The 22,021-nt window shown below is 44.2% G+C and overlaps 1 protein-coding gene across 6 annotated transcripts in view; it reads right to left on the bottom strand.

The window, feature by feature from the left end:
* LOC109460175 (N-heparan sulfate sulfotransferase 4) overlaps nucleotides 1-22,021 on the bottom strand; it is a 281,773-nt gene that overhangs the window by 28,646 nt on the left and 231,106 nt on the right. For all 6 annotated transcript variants that reach the window (XM_074338571.2, XM_074338573.2, XM_074338574.2 and 3 more), the window contains one exon: nucleotides 13,489-13,671. In XM_074338571.2, the coding sequence (XP_074194672.2) occupies nucleotides 13,489-13,671 (183 nt within the window). The remainder of the gene's footprint in view (nucleotides 1-13,488; nucleotides 13,672-22,021) is intronic.

The raw sequence follows: 22,021 nt of genomic DNA, 5'->3' as shown, positions 1-22,021 counted from the left end.
TAGCTGTGGGCTTGTCATACATGGCCTTCATTACGTTAAGATACATTCCCTCTATTCTCACATTGCTGAGTGTTTTTATCATAAATGGATGCTGGGTTTTGTCAAATGCTTTTTCTGCATCTATTGATATGATCATTTAATTTTTATCCTTCATTTTGTTTATGTGGTATATCACATCAATTGATTTATAGATATTGAATCAACCTTGCATCCCAGGAATAAATCCTACTTTATTATAATGTATGATCTTTTTAATGTGTTGCTGAATTCAGTTTTTTGTTGTATTTTGTTGAGGATTTTTGCATCTATGTTCATCAGGGACATCAGCCTATATTTTCTTGTTTGGGTAATGTCTTTGTCTGGCTTTGGGATTAGGGCAATGGTGGCCTCATAAAATTACCTTGGGAGCTTTCCCGCGTCTTGAATCTTTTTGGAATAGTTTGAGGAGAATAGGTGTTAATTCTTCTTTGAATGTTTGGTAAAATTCACCTATGAAGCCATCTGGTTCAGGACTTTTGTTTGTTGGGAGTTTTTTGATTGCTGATTTGATTTCATTAGTAGTAATTGGTTAGTTCAGATTTTCTGTTTCTTCTTGAATTAGCCTTGAAAGATTGTAGGCTTCTAGAAATGTATCCATAGAGAGCCCAGAAATAAACCCACTCCTATATGGTCATTTAATCTATGACAAAGGAGATAAAAATATATAATGGGGTAAAAACAGCCTATTCAATAAATGGTGCTGGGAAAACTGGACAGATCCATGTAAAATAAAAAATGAAACTGGACCACCTTCTTACTCCATATACAAGAATAAACTCAAAATGGATTGAAGACTTAAATGTAAGACCTGAAACCATAAAACTCCTAGAAGAAAACATAGGCAGTAAACTCACAGACATTACCCTTAGTAATATTTTTTTCTGGTGCATCTCCTTAGACAAAGGAAATAAGAAAAAATAAACAAATGGGACTACATCAACCTAAAAGTTTTTTGCATAGCAAAGGGAACCATCAACAAAATGAAAATAAATCCTATTGAATGTGAGAAGATATTTGTCAACGATACATCTGATAAGGGGTTAATATCCAAAATTTATAAAGCACTCATACAACTCAATAATCAATCAAAAAATGAGCAAAGGATCTGAACAGTCATTTCTCCAAAGAGGACATACTGATGGCCAATAGACATATGAAACGATGCTTAAAATCACCAATCATCAAGGAAATGTGAATGAAAACCACAATAAAATACCACCTCACACCTGTCAGAATGGCCATCATTAATAACTCAACAAACAACAAATGTTGGCGAGGACGTGGAGAAAAGGGAACCCTCGTGCACTGTTGGTGGGATTGCAACCTGGTGCAGCCACTACGGAAACAGTTTGGAGATTCCTCAAAAAACTAAAAATTGAAGTACCATGTGACCCAACAATTCTACTTCTGGGTATTTGTCTGAAGAAATCCAAAACACTAATTTGAAAAGATATATGCACCCTATGTTCACTGCAGCACTATTCACAATAGCCTAGATATGGAAGCAACCAAAATGCCCATCAATAGATGATTGGATAAAGGATTTGTGGTATATTTATACAATGGAATATTACTCAGCCATAAAATAAGTGAAACCTTACCATTTGTGAAAACATGGATGGACCTAGAGAGTATTATGCTAAGTGAAACAAGTCAGACACAGAGAGACAAATACCATATGAATGGTATTCTCACTTATATACAGAATCTAAAGAACAAAATAAACAACAAAAAACAAAACAGAAATAGACTCATACAGAGAACAAACTGATGGTTGCCAGATGGGAAGGAGTTGTGGGGCTGAGTGAAGGGATTAGAAAGCACAAATTGATAGTTACAAAAGATTCACGGGGATATAGAGTACAATATGGGGAATATAGTCAATAATGTTGTAATAGCTATGTATAGTGCCAGGTGGCTACTAGACTTATCCGGGGGATTACTTCGTAAATTATGTAACAGTCTAATCACTGTGCTGTATACCTGAAACTAATATAAATAATATTGAATGTCAACTGTAATTGAAAAATAAAATTATTTTCCTCAAAATAATATTTTTCTCATAAATAATTCTCAAAACCAATTCTCAGTGTCATAATAGTGTCATCTTCACATTCGAGAGACTGCAACACTGGCCTGCCATATTGGTGACATGAGGCTCCCTAGATCCAGCAGGTAAGAGTGGCGAGCACTCTGGCTGCCTTGACAGACAGGGTGGAGATATACCGGCCAAGTGCCAGGGCCCAGCACCGCGGTGGATTTCCAAGGCCATGTGTGGAGCGCGCTGGCACATCCTCCCTGAAGTACAAGGTGTCTCACTGTACTTGCATTTCCTACTGCTGAAAAAAGCACAGGACTTTCTAGGTCTCTGTGGGTTTTGGAAGCAGAATTTTCTTGTTCTAGGGGATGCTGCTCTGCATCACTGACCAGGTGATGCAGAGAACTGCTAGTTTTGAGTGGAATCCAGACCAAGAAACCGCCCTGCTGGAGGCAAGACTGAAATGCAGACAGCCCTCCCCTGTGGGCCACACATCATGGCAGACCCATGGCACTATGGCCGCTAGCTTCTAAAAGGATGCCTAGCAGGGTTTTGGTTAAACCTCAGGGGAGAATCACATAGGTGTGCCATCTGTAGCAGACTGTTCAACAGGAGCTCCTGGAGCGCTCCTGGGCCCTGGATGAGAAAGTCCATCATGGCCACCTGTATGCTGAGCCCCTGCCACCCTGGGGCCCTGGATGACTATGTGGAACCGAGCTAATGCTCCTGCCATTTGTAAACATTTGTATGAGTGAGAAATACATTTGTATTTTATTTAACCACAATTTTTGGAGTGTCTTCATTCTAACAACATAGCCTGTACTCTAACTCAGTGTGTTTCAAAGCACTTGTCTGGGAGAACATACGGCCCTTGTGTTAGAACATGACGGAGGGCACTGCTTTCTGATATAAGAACAAACGTTTCAGCTGGAGCAACTGGCGTGCCTAGTGCTACAGCTGCTTTACACGTTGGTGCAGGGGCTTGAGCTCCAGTGGAGCAGACACAAGCCTGTTCACAGACCACACTTCAAGGAGCGCTCTGAGTCAAACCAACCCAGTGCTTCACTCACACCATGTTCGTGGCTGTAGACACATTCGTGCCAGGACCTGAATCTTTGACTAGTTTAATTTTCTGGGCAATGTTCTCAGTACTTTTCCAACTCAGTCAAATTTGCCAATTCTTCTACCTGAAGAGAATATCTACCCTTCCCCACTTATTTCAGTTGTCAAGTGTGTGAGCTCAGGAGGGAGACTGCCTGTGTCTTCAGCAATTTTCCTAAATTCTCTGGGCCTCAGTTTCCTTATCCAGAAAATAATGGTTGGTAGTACCTATCTCACAGGGCTATTGAGAGCATTAAATGAGTTAATACATTTAAAATCATTACATTGTGCTCTGTAACAGAGAGTGCTTATTATGTGATCCACGCTACCCATCCCCACACACTGGTTTTTCTTCGTCCAGATCAGTTAGGCCATTGGGGTGACAGAGAAACCTTACTCTTGCTGTGAACATCCATCTGAGAGCAGACGTCCTGGTCAGAACACAAGGGCACCTGAGGTGGCTGCCCCCCCACAGGAGGAATGTTCCATCACAGTCCGATGACTAGACTTCTGGGATATCTGAGTTTCTTGACAGGGAAAGAGCTTGGAGTTTCTTCAGGCAGCCCGAGGTCACAGGCTGTCCTATCAGAGGACCCAGATACCCTTGCACATTGCTGATTCAATTTATTGCCGGATACGCTTGCTGTCTGGCTCCTGCGACTCATCGAACTAATTGATTTAGGACTTGTCATCATTCAGGTCTCAACTCGAATGTCACCCAGTGAGAGGGGCCATCCCTGAGGACCGGGGACACAGCGCTTCCCCCGCCTTGTCTCTCTGTGACAGTTCTCGTCCTATGTCCTTCACTGCATTTCAACACCTGGAATTATTTTATTCAAGTATATGCTTACAGTAACTTTACTATGCATATGAATAGTATAGGATATTGGTAGTAACATTATTTCAGCTGTAAGGTTATGTTCTCTGAGGGGAGACCTCTTTTTGCTATAATGTAACACATAAGAGGTGTTGATAAGTAGGGACTGAATGACTGACAGTGACCTGGGACAGGCACAGGGGACAATTACTAAAAGGCACAGACAGATTTTGAAATATGCTTGAAAACTAAGATAATATGAACTGTGTAGACATTTTACTTCCAAACTCCCACAGCAAATCATTGACCGTCTCCACTGCTGACTTTCATGGAGGCCCCGAAACTCGTTCCTGCTGTTTACTCACACCCTCACTTCAAAACTTAAAATGTATTCAACTGCTTCCTTTGTAACGAACTTTATTCCTCAGTTGTATTTCAGATATTAAGTTGGAGCAAGGCAATGACCTACACGTACTCAGTTTCTCCACATGTATTTGTTCTTTCTCAACAAAGAACCAATCCCAGAGCAGGTGTTCCATTTGTTTGCTCAGATGGTTTCTTCATCTTCACAAAGGCTGATGAGCAGAGTGAGGGTTGGACAGTCTGCTGTGGAAAGTCTGTCGTTTGTGAGGTTGTCTGTTGTGCATGGGCGGCAGGCACTGGCCTCCCCCGGACGGCATGTCTCTGCCGGCCACACCTCTGCATGCAACCCTGGGAAACAAGGCGCCCCAGAGACAGGCGTTTTACAGAAGACCAGCAAAGACCTGGCTTTCACCGTAACACATGGGACACGGATGGACGTGCCCTGTTTTCTTAGGGAAAGACATGAGTCATTCTAGCTGTACTTTCCCACAAAGTTACCCTGACAGGACCGAACCATCAAATAAAATGACCAGGATGCTAAGAAGTGTAATATGGCATTCCTGTGTTACTACTAACAATTCATTCTGCGTTCCCTCAGTTCTCCTGTCCCTGTCATCCACTTGGTGGCACCTTGTAACCCTCAGTCTAGGCAGATTGTCTCTTTGTAACGCATTCCTTCAGTTGTGCTGCTTTTGGGCTGCACAGATGCAGCCCAAAATATTTTGACTTTCCTTCTATTGTCTGAATATTTGACTAACAGCCAATGGAGTTTCTAACTTTATTGATCACGTTCTATATTCTGGGCACTTGCTTGACATAGATTATTTCTAATCCTGAAAGCAGTCTGGCAGCAGATATAATTATCCCTTCTTACAGCCGAGGAAGCGGAGACCAAGGGGTTCTATGTAGGTCTCGCTGAAGGCACACGGCTAGTTAGTTTCAGATCTGGAATCCAAAGCTGAGGTTGTCTCTGCAGGTAAAGTGTGTGTGTGTGTGTGTGTGTGTGTGTGTGTGTGTGTGAGAGAGAGAGAGAGAGAGAGAGAGAGAGAGAGAGAGAGAGAGAGAGAGAGAAAGAGAGAGAGAGAGAGAGAGGATTTCTGGCAATGACTATGAAAGTCCTAGGGGATTCCCAAGAAAAAGGCAGAGCATTTCCTTGTACTTTGCTCCATTGCTATTGTTTTAATTTTAGAAGTCAGAAAATTACAAAGCGATTATGTTCCATTATCTAATCTGATTGTTCCCTACATATCTGAAGCTGCTGTAAACAGTAATTTACTATTTGAAGAATCTGGTACTATAGATATACTGAAACGTTGAAAAAAAAAAAGGAGTTAAAGCTGTTTTCAGAGCTCTGGTTCCAATGCCAGCCTAGTGACAACGCATGGAACTCGGCTTTCACACAGGTAAGAGGATACAGGTGGTTCTGCGCAGGTGGACATTTAAGTAGACAAGCAAGGTGACCAGAAAATTCCCTCAGGCTTGACACCGGACTTAGAAAGCGCAGCGAATTCTGATGGAATCGTGGTCCTTAGAGGGTTCTGAGCACCCTGATCCTCCTAATTAAATAAAAATCTCAAATTCACAATCAAGCTAACAGTATACATTTTTAAATCACACTACTTATCCTGAAGTCCGTGTTTTTATAGAATACACATGTGAAAATAACTTCCTTTCTCATTAGATCCAGTTACTCCAATCTGCCTAGGCTTTTCTCCTAAAAGCTGCTTCTGCGTCGCTTCTGCACCTCTTCCCTGGCAAGGGCCCTGCAGGGCCATCAGTTACAGCCTGATCACCCCCACCCAGATCACGTGCCTGCTCCAGGTAACTAGGACACCACGAGGCCTTAACAGCTTAAACTTTAACAACGCCCAGTGCTCCCGGCAGAAGATGAGTCTGTAATTACAGGTGTTTCTAGACTATTGTTTCTTCCCCACTTGCCCTGCCTGCCTTTTGCTGCCTGGATCGCACTGTTTTAAGGAGAATGTTATGGAAGGTGTTCTTTGCTTTTGTTTTTAAATCTTTCTTCCTCCCTATCTGGCTGTGTCATTTTAAATTTTCTTCTGCTTATTAACTTTTGCCCTGTACATGTGTTTAAACAAAATCCTTTTCCAAGTCTGCATTATGCAGGCTGGCAACATACAATTTTTTGTCTCCCAATGCCATTTAAGCCTAGAACAATCCATGTGCACTGAGGAGGCATTTTAATAGGCTGGGGATGTTCATTCTCAATGCTGGAATCGGCAAATCTTTATGGAGAAACCCTGAGATACAGCATCTATGCAGAGACCCTGCAGCCCTGGCACTGCCCGCCTCCATGGGCACCCTGCTCTCCAGTGAATGCCTTCCGCAGAACTCCAGAGGCACAGGACAGTCTGATTCTTACTCAGACCTGACTACCAAAGTCCTCTGAATAGAAGGCAGCCGGGAAAGAGGGAGACCAGACGTGAGATGAACGGACTCCATAAAAGAGTCCGGAGGCTGAGTTCCCAGGAGCTGAGCAGGGCTGTGAGGACATGACACGGGACGTCACTCATTCATGGGACCGCCAGGAGCTGGAGCTGACTCAATGGCATGTGACACCCTGAATTACAGAGGAGCATGCATGCCCACCTTGTGTGGGAGGGGTCCAGGGTGACAGCTGCAGGAGTGCTGCTCTGAGCACAAAGGATCTCTGATTTACCCTAAACATCTGCACATTCTTTACTGCATACACGCATGTTTGTTTAAATCAGTTGACGCTGTTGGAATTTTCCCATGGAATATTCTCATAGTGACATTGACTCTGCAAGAAGGTGGCAAGTTCACTTTGCAGCTCTGAGTTTCTTCACACAGGTGACCGCACAGGCCCGCATGTAGGACCTAATATACTACTTATGGCTCAATGGACCTTCCCGGGAATCTAGATAGCCAACTCAGTAAAGAAACTGCATGTTAAAAATTCTTACTAACAGGTTGGTCTAATACAGTGTATTAGTCATAGTACGACGTTAAAATCAGACATTCCTGTAGGGCACACAGAAACATTTCAGTTTCTTTTTTGTTATACTTGGATTAGGTGCTCTAAACATATTTATTTTAGGATGCTTTTGGTTCAGAGAGTATGAAAATATTATAACATCAATATTTTATTTTTTACGATCTGCTGGCAGCCTTCCCCTGACTAAGCCTCAGTAAGTTACTTGTGCAGGAATCTGACACTTGACTAGATCGTATTTGCAGTTGACTGACAGACAGGAAAAGGATAATGCAGGACTGCTGTCACGGATTCTGGGTGTCAGGATGTCCCACAGCTCTGCATAATCTGCGCAGTGAGGTGCTTCACTGTAGGTTAAAGAATTGAAAGGAATTGCCTACACATTCAGGAAGCATTGCTGAAAGGTCTAAGTACTGCTCTGAGTTAGGAAGACCAACGTAACCAGGTAATACATAAACTCAGATTGTGATTAGGAAAACACATGGAAACAGTAATGAAGTCCACTCTTCCATCTATAAAGTGACACACAACCTCTCGCTTGGCACTGGGAAGGCTAAAGATGAAAACATGGGAGTAAAGCATGAAATTACGGAGGTCTATTACCCACGCTGCAGGGCGATTACTTACAGGTGAGTTGTCTTCCAACCCAAGTGTCCCATCCACAACCAAGCCCACCACTTTCCTCTGAAGGCCCAGCTTTTCCACAGCCAGGAAGCTTATTCAGGGCTTCCGTCCCTCACAGCTACGTCATTGTCCTCCCTTCATCTTCCCCTGACCTTATGTCTCCTGCAAAAGGCCTCTGGTATCATCTCTACGGGCCGACACATTTTTGTAATGACTTCACTCTCATCTTTAGAGCCTACAGACAGTGGCTCCTGCCGCGTGTCTCATACACGTGGCCTTGGCAGCTTTCGAGCTTTCCCGACTCCATGGGCTGCTCCCTGAGGCTGTGTCTCCTATGTGCTGCTCTACCAGAAGAAACCAGTGTGCCCGTTTATTGTTCTTCATGCACACACACTGCTCTGCTCCTGCCTGCTCACTCACGGTACTCTATTGACGGCAGCTGTGCTCGTTCCAGGTTCCCAACACGAGTGAACCTGCCTGGTGCATCAAGGTTTGGATGAGCTGGTAGGGCAGGCCAAGTGTCAGTGACACCGCATGGTCAGTGCAATCATAATCACAAATAAGGAAGAGTGCAAAAGAGGACACATGTGGAGGCAGGTCTATGATGTCATTTGGGTCACATCGCCAGGTACTGTGATGGTTTGTAAGTTCCAGGGGGGCAAAGCCCATCCTTTTATTATGCAGGGACCTCAAAGGAAGACATCCACACCACACACCATCAGATTCTTCTGAAGGAGCCCAGACATTTCATCCCACAGAGAGTCGGTGATAGAAGCAGGGGTTTCTGCATGTAAAGCATCCACCTTGGTGTGGTCAGGCCCACACTGGAGGAGGAAGAAAACATGGGAGCTTTAGTCCTGACCGTCCCTATGAAGCCAAGGGACTTAGAACAAGACATTTCAGTGCACTAGGTGCCATCGTCCCTTTCTTCTCCAAAGTGAGCAGGTTGGGCTGGAAGGCCCTAACTCCCACTGCTCTTGCAATCTAACGTTTTCTCTTCCGTTAACACACACACAGAAATGTTCACTACAGTGTGCGTCACCAGCCCTGTGATTCGTTTGTGTCACAGATATTCCAATCGCAGCATTTCTGAGTTGGCGCTGGATGATCTCACAGCTAGAATGAACACAGTTGTGAACCCCCGAAGGTCAGCACACTGCCGCCTCCATTCTGACTTCAACCCTGGAAATGGGAGGGACGGCTCAGAGCTGGGCTCTTTGCGCATCCCCCTGGTCGCCCGGCCAGCAGGTGTCCCATCACACCTGGCATGTGTGCTGAGATGGAGACCGGAAGGCCTGGCTGCAGATGGACTGAGCTGCCTGACAGCGTAGAGCTTCCAAGCATCAATCAGTGAATGTGCAGGAATCTGACCTCCCTGCTGCCTCCATGGTGTGGTTTGGTTTCCATAATGAGAATTTAAAAAGAAAAAGAAAACAGAAGCGGAAACTTTATTTTTTCCACCTTCATAGTGATGATTCCACCAAAACAAAAGGGACTTGAATTCACAGGAACCTGTGGATATCATTTCAAGAATCCTGTACACCTGGGGCCACATTGCGGAGGGTATAGTTAGGAATAGCGCTGTGTGTGTCATCAGCACTTGTCCTCCTGTGAAAGAACCAACATCCAGGGAAGGGAGCACACACACTCTATGGGGCACCGGCCAAGCTGTCCCTTGACTGAAACTCATACTGCACTTTTCATTAGGTGACACAGTGATTTCATGTACAGTAGTTGGTGCTAATGAAAATTTACATAGGGAACCAAAGGAAATTAAATAGATGTCAAGATCATCATTTTGCATGTTTTCCTTTTATTTGTGGTAATAAAAAAGTGTGAATTGAAAAGCTGAAGAAAAAGGACACCTGACCTAGTTTTTAAACGTGAACTGCACTAAATAGAAGTCATGCTTCTAAATAAGAAAAGTACCTGGACAGTTAATGCTGAGACCACATGAGGAAGACAGACATACACCGAGGAACCTCTCCTGACTGTAGGGTGATGATGGGGGGTTGTAAAAGATTGGATTAGTGCTGGTTCTGCTTCTACAAGGGGTGATCAAACAGTACGGTGAATGTTTAAGTAAAAAAATTACTATAGTAAAAGACACATTGCCATTAATCCTCCCCAAATACTCCCCCTCACTTTGAACACACTTATCCCATCGTTCCTGCCACTTTCTGAAGCAGTTCTGGACGTCCTCTTTCGTGAGTGTCTTTAGTTGTGCTGTCATGGCTTCCTCGATGTCCTGAATCAATTTGACTTTGGGGAAGAGTCAGGAGTCACACGGCGCCAGATCCAGTGAATAAGGTGGATGAGGACACACTGTAATGTTTTTATTTGACAAAAATTGCCATATACCAGAAGCGATGTGGGACACGGAGCATTGTCATGATGAAGGATGATTTATAGCACACTTTGATACACATCTGCTCTCAGCAGTAGCTCATACCCAACTGATTGCACTGAACAAGTTGAAACTTGTCACATACTGTTGTTACTAAGGTTCAACGTGCCACTTCCTGTATTGAAGATCCCTGCCTTTCCGTTGGATGGCACTTGGCAGCAGCATTCACTGTATTTTCTGATCACAATGAGAAGGCTCCGTGTCTCACATAGCTTATGGCATATGGCAATTTCTGTCAAATAAAAACATTACGGTGTGTCCTCATCCACTTATTCACTGGATCTGGCGCCGTGCGACTTCTGGCTCTTCCCCAAAGTCAAAATGACCATGAAAGGTATACGTTTTGAATTGATTCAGGACATGGAGGCAGCCACGACAGCACAACTAAAGACACTCACGAAAGAGGACTTCCAGAACTGCTTCAGAAAGTGGCAAGAATGATGGGATGAGTGTATTAGAAGTGAGGGGGAGTATTTTGAGGGTGGTTAATGGCAATGTGTCTTTTACTGTAATAATTTATTTTATTTGAATATTCACTGTATTTTCTGATCACACCTGGTATGTTGTTATGAAATTCAATTCATATTGTATAAAGGACACCAGGTAATGCTTACGGCTGTATTTGTCGGCTATTATGACTATCACTATGAAAAGAAGAGAACCACGGGGGAAAGGGATGTGGGAGGTGTTGTGTACTGTACCCAACCATGTGCATCATCTATGATTGACAGAGCGTATTGATTTGCTTCAATAAGCGAGTTGTTGTCAACGTCTCATGTACCTGAGTAATTCCCTCTTGAACTTAACGGCTCTATTCCTTGTTTTCCTTCTTAAATACATTTGAGAATAATGGCACTTTAGTTAATGGGAAATATTTGCCAGTTTATTCTGCAGTTAAAAGAAACCATATGAATGATATAATTCGCATGATAAAATGGGAGTCTTTTAGTAATCATTTTCTCTTGAGAGTTATTTAAATATTCTTATAATAAGCTATTTTTTTTTAAAATATGCAAAGGGAGCCAAAAATGTATACACATTTTAAGAAAGGAAAACTGTATTAAAATTGTAATATTCAATATATACTGATAACAAAAGATAAATACAAGTCACGTTTGACTTCTGCAATGACAAGAGGTGCTCAAAGTGGTTACCATCAGCGTCCAGACACTTTTGATGATGGCAAACTACTGCTTGAGCAACGTTGACCAAAGTGTCCACTTGTATGCATTTTTTTGGCACCCCTGGTATATGAAAATTTCTAAACTTATTTAAATGATAGCAACAATAACAAAAACTTGTGAAATCTGAATTTTTTGATTAATTCTATCATTTATTAAGAAATTCTCAGGAAGTTACCTCTGTGATGGTATTCAAAATTAAAATTGTCAGCATTTGGCAAAAGTTTATCTGTGTCTGTATATGTTTTGATGTCTTTCAAAGTGACATCGGTCCTTAAGAAATAGTTCTATTTTCTGTGTCTAATTTTCATTTATACCCTCAATCAACTAGCACAGTATTTCATATGAACATTTAATCAATATTTAGAATCATCATGCTGACCAAATAATACTGGAGCTGGCATATCTTTGATTATATTCATTCCTTAAAAAATAAACAGTGTAACGGATATTGAAACAATGTCAACAAAAGTTACTTTAAAAAACTCACACAATATTAAGAAATAAAAATTCTTCATTAATTTTTTTTTTTAGGGTAAAGAAAGAGTAGAACTTGGGGCCGGGCCATTCACTCATTTTTTACGTCAGCCATCTGCAACCTTGGCTACTTTTTCTTGTTATTGCACCATGAATCATTGCTATGTCATAAATGAACATGTGAGAGAAAAGAACTGGTTTACTCTCAACGTGACAGGTTTCATAAGTGTGTGAGCACTTCTGGGTAACTGCCCTTTATGGGACCCCATGCTTCCCTTTATGAAAGCCAACTCCTACTTGGGGTGACTACGTCACTGTGACAACTGTGTCTCCATCTGTTTATCTCTCTAATGCACACACCCCACATACAGACGGTCCCACAACATACGGGAGGGAGAATGATCAGAAGACGTAGTGCTGCCCGAGCACAAACAGTGGCGAGCTGCTGAGTAAGTCACAGAACACAGTGGAACTTACTGTAGCATTTTAAAAACACACTTTGGAATATATAACAATGAGCAAGATTGACAAGGAAACCTTCCACTGTATTTCCTTCTTTGTTCCTTCCCTTGAGCACACGCCTCGCCTGACACACTGACACACAGGGACACTCAGTTCCGATAGCACAGGAATTATGGGATGAAGAGAGACGCACAGTCTGGAGGAGAGGCAGAGAGGACGGTGGGGAGTGTGTCACTGTGATTTCTCCTGAGCGCTGAGGCCACTCCTGGCCTACCGCCCAGCAGGGGACTATCAGGCCAGCAGGGAACTCCCTGCAGCCAGCCTACTGACTGCATGGTCAGCGAGATCCAATGCAAAGAACCGGGCAGGGGGTACCGCTGAAAAGAGAGACCACATTTTCCTGCACCAGGGTGGTGTGGCTCCCCTGAGAAGTTGAACTATTTGTGAAAGCAATGTTAACACTGACAATTCTTTCTTGACCAGTAGACCTGATCCTAGTGAAAGATTGGTCAGATTTAAAGGACTGTGAGGACATATGAAAGACAGAATTTGTACGAGCACCTGGTATAAACAGCTCCCCTTCTATTTGCACTGTGTGCTGTGTCCACCCATACATGTCAGGGCCTGCTCACAGCTTCTTGGATCTCAGTGGTTCTCGGTCCTATCTCCCTTGGCATCCAGAGCCTGGCCGTTTTGCTGCCAGCCCTGGTCACACTACTTCCCAGTCAGGATGACCAGCTCTGAGAAGGCACCAACCACGAGACATCCTCACTGCGGTGTCCCAACCTCCTGAACCAACAAGTGAAAGCTCCAAAAAGCAAAGAGAAAATACACTGAATCCATAAAACACACAAGCACATCACTGAAGAGAATAAAACAATTGGATGAGAGACATTTGTGGAAAACGCCAGTTTCCACACCTCCAGCAGGGTTCCTTGCACACATTCGGCACTCATGAACTGTGACTCCCCTCCCTCCCCCCAAGGACAGAAGGTTCAGTGTCACCTGCCAGAGAGGGTCCCTTTGCTCAGGGAACAGCTCGAAGTACTTGTGGGCCAGCTGCACTGGGGGCAGAGTCTGCAGTCGCAAGTTGGTCCAGCTCTGCACGAAGTTGGCCAGGTTCACAAAGGTGTACGAGCCCAGGCGGTCATTCCCGTAGTTGGACAGGTGGGTCATGAAAATGCTGATCTGCAACGTAAATAAAAATGACCATAAGAGGGCATGTGCAAAAGCTCAAAGCAGCAGAGAAGTTCTGGGCGGTCTGTCACCTAACCTCAGCATTTCACGAGAAGTACAATCATCATTAGGTGGTGTTATGGGCTGACTGTGTCCCCTCCTAAATTCCTATTGAAACTGTAGCCCCGATGTGACTGTACTCAGAGATAGGGCCTCCAGGGAGGTCCTTAAATGAGCTCATAAGGGTAGGGCCCTAGCCCCAGAGGTCTGGTACCCTTATAAGAAGGTGAGTGAGCACTCTCTGTCCTTTCCTCCCTCCCTCCCTTTCTGTCTCTCCCTCCCTCCCCCTCCTTCCAACAGCACACAGAGAAGAGGCTAAGTGAGAACACAGCCAGAAGGCAGCTGTCTGCAAGCAGGAAGAGAGGTCTCATCAGAAACTGAATTTCCGGCACCTCAGTTCGTCCTGCAAAACTGTGAGAAAATAAATGTCTGTGGTTTAAGCTCCCATCTGTGCTATCTTGTTATGGCAGCTTATATACACTGATGCAGGTGGAAAACCGTACCTTTGAGTTTTATTTCTACTTCGAAAATCGCTCTTACACTCTTGAAATTAAAATTGAAATTGGGTTTGGCATCCCCTCACTGTTCCTTAAAATTATAGTATTAATTTCCTCATTGTAGAATCAACACCATCAAACCCAATAATCTAATAACTGCCAGGCTACTGAAGAAGCAGAATTAACAGTTCTAAAATTAAACAATTGTTCCAGATATTTTCTGCTATAGAGGTGTTTTATGGAGTGGAATGTTGAAATGGAACCAGGCTCAAGAAAACTTACTTCTTTGTGGTCCAATGAGGAATTTTTACTGCAAGAAGGAAACTGAGTGTTTGCCCTGAAACTGACTGCATTTCGTTAGAAAGTCTTCCGTGAGCATCAATCCTCTTACAACTGGTCTACCTCAATACTAGTCATTCTAATATGGTATTTCTGTATCTTCTTCTTTGTGGATCAGAGACTAGGGAAAAGTGAAGCGTCGACTGACTGCTCTTCAAAGAGCAATGGAGAATGTGAATGTGATACAGATATAATCCAGTACCAACCCATCAGGGAGAGGTGTGGGATTAAGGATACTAAAGACAAGAGAACTGCCGTGATCTGGATAGAAACGGCGGAGGTCACTAACCCAACTCACGAAAGAGAATTCATCATTTTCTCCCATAAACAATGTTTGTACTTGCTCCTCAATCCATAATATGTTTACATACAAGTACTTTAAAAATTCATTTTATTATTTATTACTTAGATCTATACGTATTTCAGAGCAACTAACATGTTATAATTAAGTACTTAACTGACTTCATTAGGAAGGTAAAAGTAATATGATGTTTTAAATAATAATATTAAAGCAAGTATAATGTGACCTTAACCAGAAAAACAATATCCGCAGGTCAGTATGTAGAAGGAAAGTCAAGCACTGCAGGCTAGTTTTCGTCTTTATGCTCAATGACTCTTTTTCAAGGGTTTATGTTCTTGGTGTGCTTATTTGTGCTATTTTGAACACAAAATGGGTTTGCAGTAACCGCTCCAGATGATGCCATGACCACTGGTTAGATGGTCAGCCATGCGCTGAAGGGTACGTGCACAGAACTTGTGTTCCCAAGACGTCGCACGCCATTGGGCAACTGTCCCTGCCCAAAGAGGACACCTTCTGCCTTAAAAAAAAAATAAAAAAAAAATAGAGCGCTAGCTCGTATCAGCATTGGAGACCAGTGCTCTGGCGAGGCCATGAGAGGTGCAAGCTGAAGAGAGCAGCTTCACTGAATGCCTTTTTAATGTGGAAGACACAACTCTTACTCTGTGTCACATGAGATCGCTGAGAAGAATTCTCTGAGGAAAGCCTATTAACATGATTGAGACGTCCTCACCCCGGTTGAAGGTGGGGGAGTGTGGGAGAGCTTGGCCCGTTGTCCTAATATCCCCGGGTTACTTAAAATAACGCCTAAACAGTAGACAGCATTGACAGCTGGGCGTGAATCCACACCCTTCACATGGTGAAATGATGAAACCCTCACAGCAATCTTGACAGGAAGTCACAGTCCGCTTACAGGTGAGGAAACTGAGGCACACTGAGGAGCATGTTCAGGTCCCACATCTAGTCTACGGCAGCAGAACTTAAAACCTGGCCGTTTGGTTCCCTAATCTGACATGTGATACACCTGACACCTTCACCCAAGCAGTTTACAGAGAGTCTGACAGCCATCACTTGTTTTCCTTTCACCTTCTTGAAATTAAAAGACAAAGAATGTCTGTCTCTAGAAGAAAGAGGGAAGTCTATGTATTTTTTCTTTTAAATTAGCATGACAGAGGTAATTTATGGACCCTTAGATGAAAAGTTCTATACAATGAATCAGAGTATTTGAAAAGAATATTACCGATAGACTGCACATTTATCTCTGAAAGCGGCACCACTGCTATCATACGTCCAGGCTATGTGTCCCACTGCGGCACACTCAAAGCTTTTTATTGTGAAGGTCATAAAAGAGGAAGGCTATTTTTTAAAAAACATATTTTTTACACAGCTTGTTTAGATGGAAATTTAAATTAAGTCGCCCAAATGTTAACTGACACAATCAATGTTCTGACTTGAGATTCATGTGCAATCACCGTACAGGCGCAGCGCACCTGTGTCGCTGATTTTCACACTGGCCCATCTCTCTCTCTTTTTCAGATAAGAAGTGTCCTCTTGGAAGGACTTAATTACAGAGTTTCTAGAATATAACATAATAGTTGATGACCAGAATTGCAGTTGTCGCGAGAACTTTATAATTACCACAGAATAACATGCATTTGGTCCCCAAAAGTCTGCATTTATCTCATGTCACTACTGTAATTAAGAAATAAGACAGTAAGTCCTGAGCTTCAGGGAAACTATAGCTTCTTGGGACTGAAATTCTTATGAAAAACCAGCTGCAGGCTAAACGCCTGAAGAAGTAAAATAATGACCTAGAACTCCACCACCCGCCCTCTGGTGTTGTCAGTGTGTGATGGAAATTTAAGGCACCTGCGAGTGTCTAAAATCTGCCAAAATTATAAGGAAAAATACTACTTGGAAAGTACTGTAAAGGTTATTTTTATATCGTGGGCAGATGGGTATCCACCTTTCATGAGGGCATTAACATAACGCTTTTAAAAGACCTTGTGGCTGACTAGGTCTAAGTCACTTATGCAGAGTTTCCTTAGGAGTACAAGCCTGCTTTTCTGTAAGAAGGATAAACTCAATGCAGGGCAAGTGGAAAATCAGCCTCTGGGAGCCAGTGGCATCTAGAGAAGTTGGTGGTTCTAAGCTGAGCGCGTCCCATTCGAAGGTCCCAGGCTAAGAACACAGCCTGCACCCTGGCCGCAGCAGCTGGGTCACGGCTGTCCAGGCAGTGTGTACACATGCTGGTCACAAACACATCAGTGCTGGCACGTGATGAGCGGCATGTTCAGAAGAATTCTGCATGCACAGCCCGACGGTGAGGTCTGGCATGCCGAGAGCACCTACTGTGCAGACCGAGCCCCTTACTTTCAGTATTTCTGGACAAATGGCTTGTTCAAAACAGCAGAACCCATTCAGAGAGTGTCGGGGGAAGAAGCCGCATTAAGAGTGGGTGTGGCCTGGAGCATCACAAGGGAAGTCAGAGGATACGCAGCACGAAATCGTAGCAAATCATTAATTTTTCACGTCACTATTTTTCACATGCTGGGGTATATTTCTCGCATATCCCGCCCCTTTACTTATTTATTTGGACTGTAGTTTCCTAATCTGTGTAGGAATACTCTTGCTCAATGCTCCCAAAGTGCCGTCTAGGAAAGGCAGAATTGTGCACTGTGGATGCAAGTCCCGGACCTTGAGTTCTGGCAGCTCAGAGGCTGGTGACATTCCCACAGCAGAGCTTTTCCTCCCATGTGACAAGACAGGCCAGGTCACCGCGTCCAATGCAGGAGTTTAGGAACAAGACATCAGGTGCTCCTCAGCAGGACAGCCGCTGTGCAGAGGGTCCCCAGGCCTGGGTGCCTGGCCTCTGCCACCAGCTCACCTTTGAGCCTCTGCCTACGTCCCTCCCTCAATATTCAGTGCTCTCAGCTCCGTGTGACCAAACACGAACCACGTCTGAGCTCTGCCTCCTGCCTGCTGCGAAAATACAAAATGAGGATTAAAAGCACACTAGAGTCTCATGATTTGTTAAAACACAAGATATTATTCGGAATGCCAGGTCAAAACGCATGTGCTGAATTTGGACAATCACTACCCACCTGTGGAATAAACCCACTCAACAGAAAAGGGGCTTCACTGTAGCGACGTATGCATCTTGATATTAGGGAAGTAAATCATGATTACTGAACTCTGTGGGTAATCCTTGCATGTGGGTAAAACACCGTCATAGTGACAAACAAGACAGGATGATATAAATGTGAGTGAGTGGCTTACTTGTAAATTATAGTTAATCGTTTTGTAGAGCGTTTTACTTTGCCTCTCTTGTGAAGTTGCTAACATGCAAAATATAGGAGCAAGGAAAAGGGGAAAAATGAAATAAAAACAAAGGCCTCATTTTATCCAGAAAATGAAGCATCGGCCATCCAAATTGCATTAAAACCTTCTCAGACTACCAAGCCAGCACAGTCTCCTTGCATTTCCTACTCGTATGACAAACAGAACGTCACTTAAGCTGTGCGGATGTCGGCATCCATAGCTGGCATCAAACACAGTGCCTTAAACTGGAACTTACCATTACTTCTGGAGCAGAGTTGTACATTTTTACTTAAAGTACACATTAGATTTTGGAAATAGTGCCTTTAGAAATGAAATCTTGAGTAGTCAGACACATGGTTCATAAGGAAAAACACATTATCATAACACTACGAATAGAAATGATTGCTTTGCGGAGTGAGAAGGGATGCACCCACTCTAAGGCATCTGGCCCTGCTGTAACGCAGTACTTTTCAAGATGAGCATTAAATGTTAGTAGTTTCCATTTTTGCCTCTGCGGCCCTGCCAGGGTTCCCCCCTTCAGAATAAGTCCACTGTGCTTAAAATCATGTCCATTAGCTTGTTACATTATTGATTAGCCTTTTAGCTCTTGTCAGATCTGAAGCTAGACAGAACACATGGGGAGGTATTCCCGACGGCCCATCGGATGGGCTTTGGCTGCTACACATGTTTTTTCTATCAAAGGTAATTTTGCATCTTGATCTCATTCTGCATATTCTGAGCATGAGAGCTACTACGAGTCAGACTGCTTAACGCTACAGCTTGAATGCCGGTGCACTTCTGGATTTAAGCACATGCGACGTAAGTGTCGCACAGTGATGAGGGGCACCCAGGGTCACTTGTTCAGTCCTGGGCCTCCAATAACTTGATGCGCGCTTGTATCTGTGCCCTAAGTAAGGGACCAAAGTAAGGGGCATTTGTACAGACCTAACAGAATGGTGCTAGGCTGCCACTCCGTGGAAACAAAACACTATCAGCAGCTCGGAGGTCACTGCCGAGGGATGGCACTGTCTTTTCCAAAAACGTCACAGACTGAATGGTGGTTAATGGTTGATCTCAACACATTAGTTGATGAATAGTAATGTTGATGTATTTATAACTTTGCAACTGGGTTTATGTTCACTCTTGTTGCATAGCTTGATTAGGTCCCAGAAGCCATCCTACTTTGGAGAAAAGGAAATGAGAATCAGGGGGTTCAGTGGTCTTTCTGGGGCTGCACACGGCCTCTTTCATCCCATGTGACCCTCGCTGTGGTGTCATGGCAGACAAGCACCCCACAGGCAGTTATGACGAATTACTGTTCCTAGTCGATGCTTTAACATCCCATACCCTCGGCTACTTATGCAAAACAAAACTTTTCTTGGGTGTGTGAAAAAAACCTGAACCTTTGCTTTTAATTTGGAGCAGAGGTAATGGAGAAAGTACTACTAATCAGACAGTTTAAAAATCAAGAGAGGTAACGAATAAAAGATTACGTTGGGAGTCTTTATTTATTGCACAAGTCAGAAAATACAGAAAGCTGACTCTGGGTTGCTGTTCTAGTTCACATTGGTTCGGTTTGCACACAGTGGGGCAGCACATATAGGCGACTGGAAACTAGAAGACCCAGGACTCAGGGCTGCCTCTGCCTGATGCATCAGTTGACTTGCCTGAGCCTCAGACTTTTCTGCTGTAAATGACAACAGTGACACAGTTACCAGGTCTACTTGACGCTGACCTGAGTTGCAGGAAGACAATACAGTCTATGGAATGTTTATCATCCTAATGCAATTCAGTTAAAGTAACTATAGAATAGTTCACATACCAAATATCATTTTAAATTACTTGATTTATATCTCAGAGATAATCATTCCTTTTTCCAATCAAAAGCAGCATTTCTTTGTTCTGCTGAAGTCAGCGTGCACATACCATGCTTACTATGCTCAATGTGACTGCTAGTTAAGCCAGAAAAAAGCTGGAGATATATACAGAGTAACAGTCACTCATTTTGGTACCTAATACACGAAACTCTGTTGCAGTCTTCATGTTATTTCTTAATAAATGCAAGCTTTATCCACCAGAATCACCCTTGACGGCTGTAGTTAAAAATCAACACAGGAGGAGACTGTTAAATGGAATCTTTTGTTTCATTTCAGAAAGCACCTTGAGTAGATATAAGAAACGTGCGACTCATGGGTGCAGCGTGTAAGCTGTGTCACTTGTGTGGGGGGCCGAAGGGCGCTCCCCGCCCACACACCCCTTCCCTGTCCTCTTCCCCTCAGGCACCCTGCCCCACTCCTAGTCCTGTTTCTGCTCCTTGTTTGCTGACTAGTCCCCACCACCAGGTTAGACATCCTCCTGCTGCTGTATCCTGGGGCTTCCTACGACGCCCGACACATAGTAGGTGTGCACATTTATGAAATACACAGACCAATGCTTAGTAATATCACTCTGCTAGTGGAAAACATGGAGTAGCTTAATTGCTTTCTAATTACTCCCCATTTCTGAAGACGTGCAGGGAAAAACAACACCCTCTTATCCTCAAACCCTGAAAGCAGCTGGCATTTAAAAGGAGAGGACGAATGGCTGAATCACATTTCTCCTGGTGTTTTCCGTTTGCGTGATCAGACTAAAGCCACCAGAAGACTCATTCTGCCGCTGATTATTTATGTGTCCCAGTTTTCCAGCCATAATATTTGGTGAGTGAATTACTAACAAATCCTACTGTTTGGATTCAGGACGGCTGCGTGTAAACACTGCTCTTCCTCAGTGAGCAGGTGGGAGCAGCCGTGATAGCCCCAGTGGTGGGGGCTCCAGCCGCACTTGGGGAGCAGAGCCGCTCGTCCCTGCTGCACACTCACAGAGCCCGGGCATCACAGGCAGCTGGTCTCCCATCCAGACCGTGTTGGACACCTTGTGTTCTGTCTTCTGTTCATCGTCCAGGCAGAACCCAGGTCTGAGACGTCGCAGTGACTGTCTTCTAGAATACTCTGATCTTGAACAAAGATCCTCCATTTTGACACAAAGAGAGACAAACAGCCAGAGCTGCTGCCATCAGAGCCTCTTAGCATCGCTCTTTGCAAGAGATCAAATCTCCTTTCCCACCGTGTTGGCGTTGTCATGGTGCCACATACAAGTCATTGGAGTGAAAATTCATTTTCCCTAAAGATGCTGAGGTCATGTGGGGCTATCGGAAATCCAGGTTACACCACAGTGCGCAGTGGGAATGTGGGCAGGCCGGGCACTGACCCAACCTGTGGAAGTCTTCCTGAAAAAGGGACCTTGGAGCTGAGATCTGCAGGGGAACAGATTGGGGACAGCTCCAGGGAGAGATGGGTGAGTGACATGGGTGAGACCATGTGTGGGACACAGAAGCCCACATGCACGGCAGCTGGTACGAGCAAGACTCCGAGGGACAGAAGAGCCACGTGGCCCCTGCGAGGCTGGGAAAGGCCAGTGCGTCCACATTCTTGAAGGGTTTGGACTTCAATCCTGAGGATGATGGGAAGGACTCTGAATGTCCCCCCAGACAGTTCAGGGCCAGGAGAGTTTCTCAGCCTGTGCTTTCTCCTGAGGGGGCGGGGCCTGTGAGGGATCACCCGGTTCCTGAGCTGCACGGACGCTGCCCAAGGGGTGTCTCTGCCCCACCCAGAGCACTGAGCCCTCAGTGCCTACACTGGGAGGTGAAAGAGGTTGGGACAGAGGCAGATAGGACTCACTAGGGCAGTACAGGGATGTGTATCCAACTACCTGCTTCTCTGACTCCATCAAGGAGCCTGCCCAGGAGTCTCTGGCATGCCTGCCCAGATGCCCAGATGTCCAGATGGACCAGATGCCCAGATGTCCAGAT

The sequence above is a fragment of the Rhinolophus sinicus genome, chromosome 15 (assembly GCF_057876585.1).
Source record: "Rhinolophus sinicus isolate RSI-liver-muscle chromosome 15, RSI-T2T, whole genome shotgun sequence".
Classification (NCBI taxonomy): Eukaryota; Metazoa; Chordata; class Mammalia; order Chiroptera; family Rhinolophidae; genus Rhinolophus; species Rhinolophus sinicus.
The sequence above is the reverse complement of the archived record's forward strand: the minus strand, read 5'-3'. Positions and strand labels throughout refer to the sequence as shown.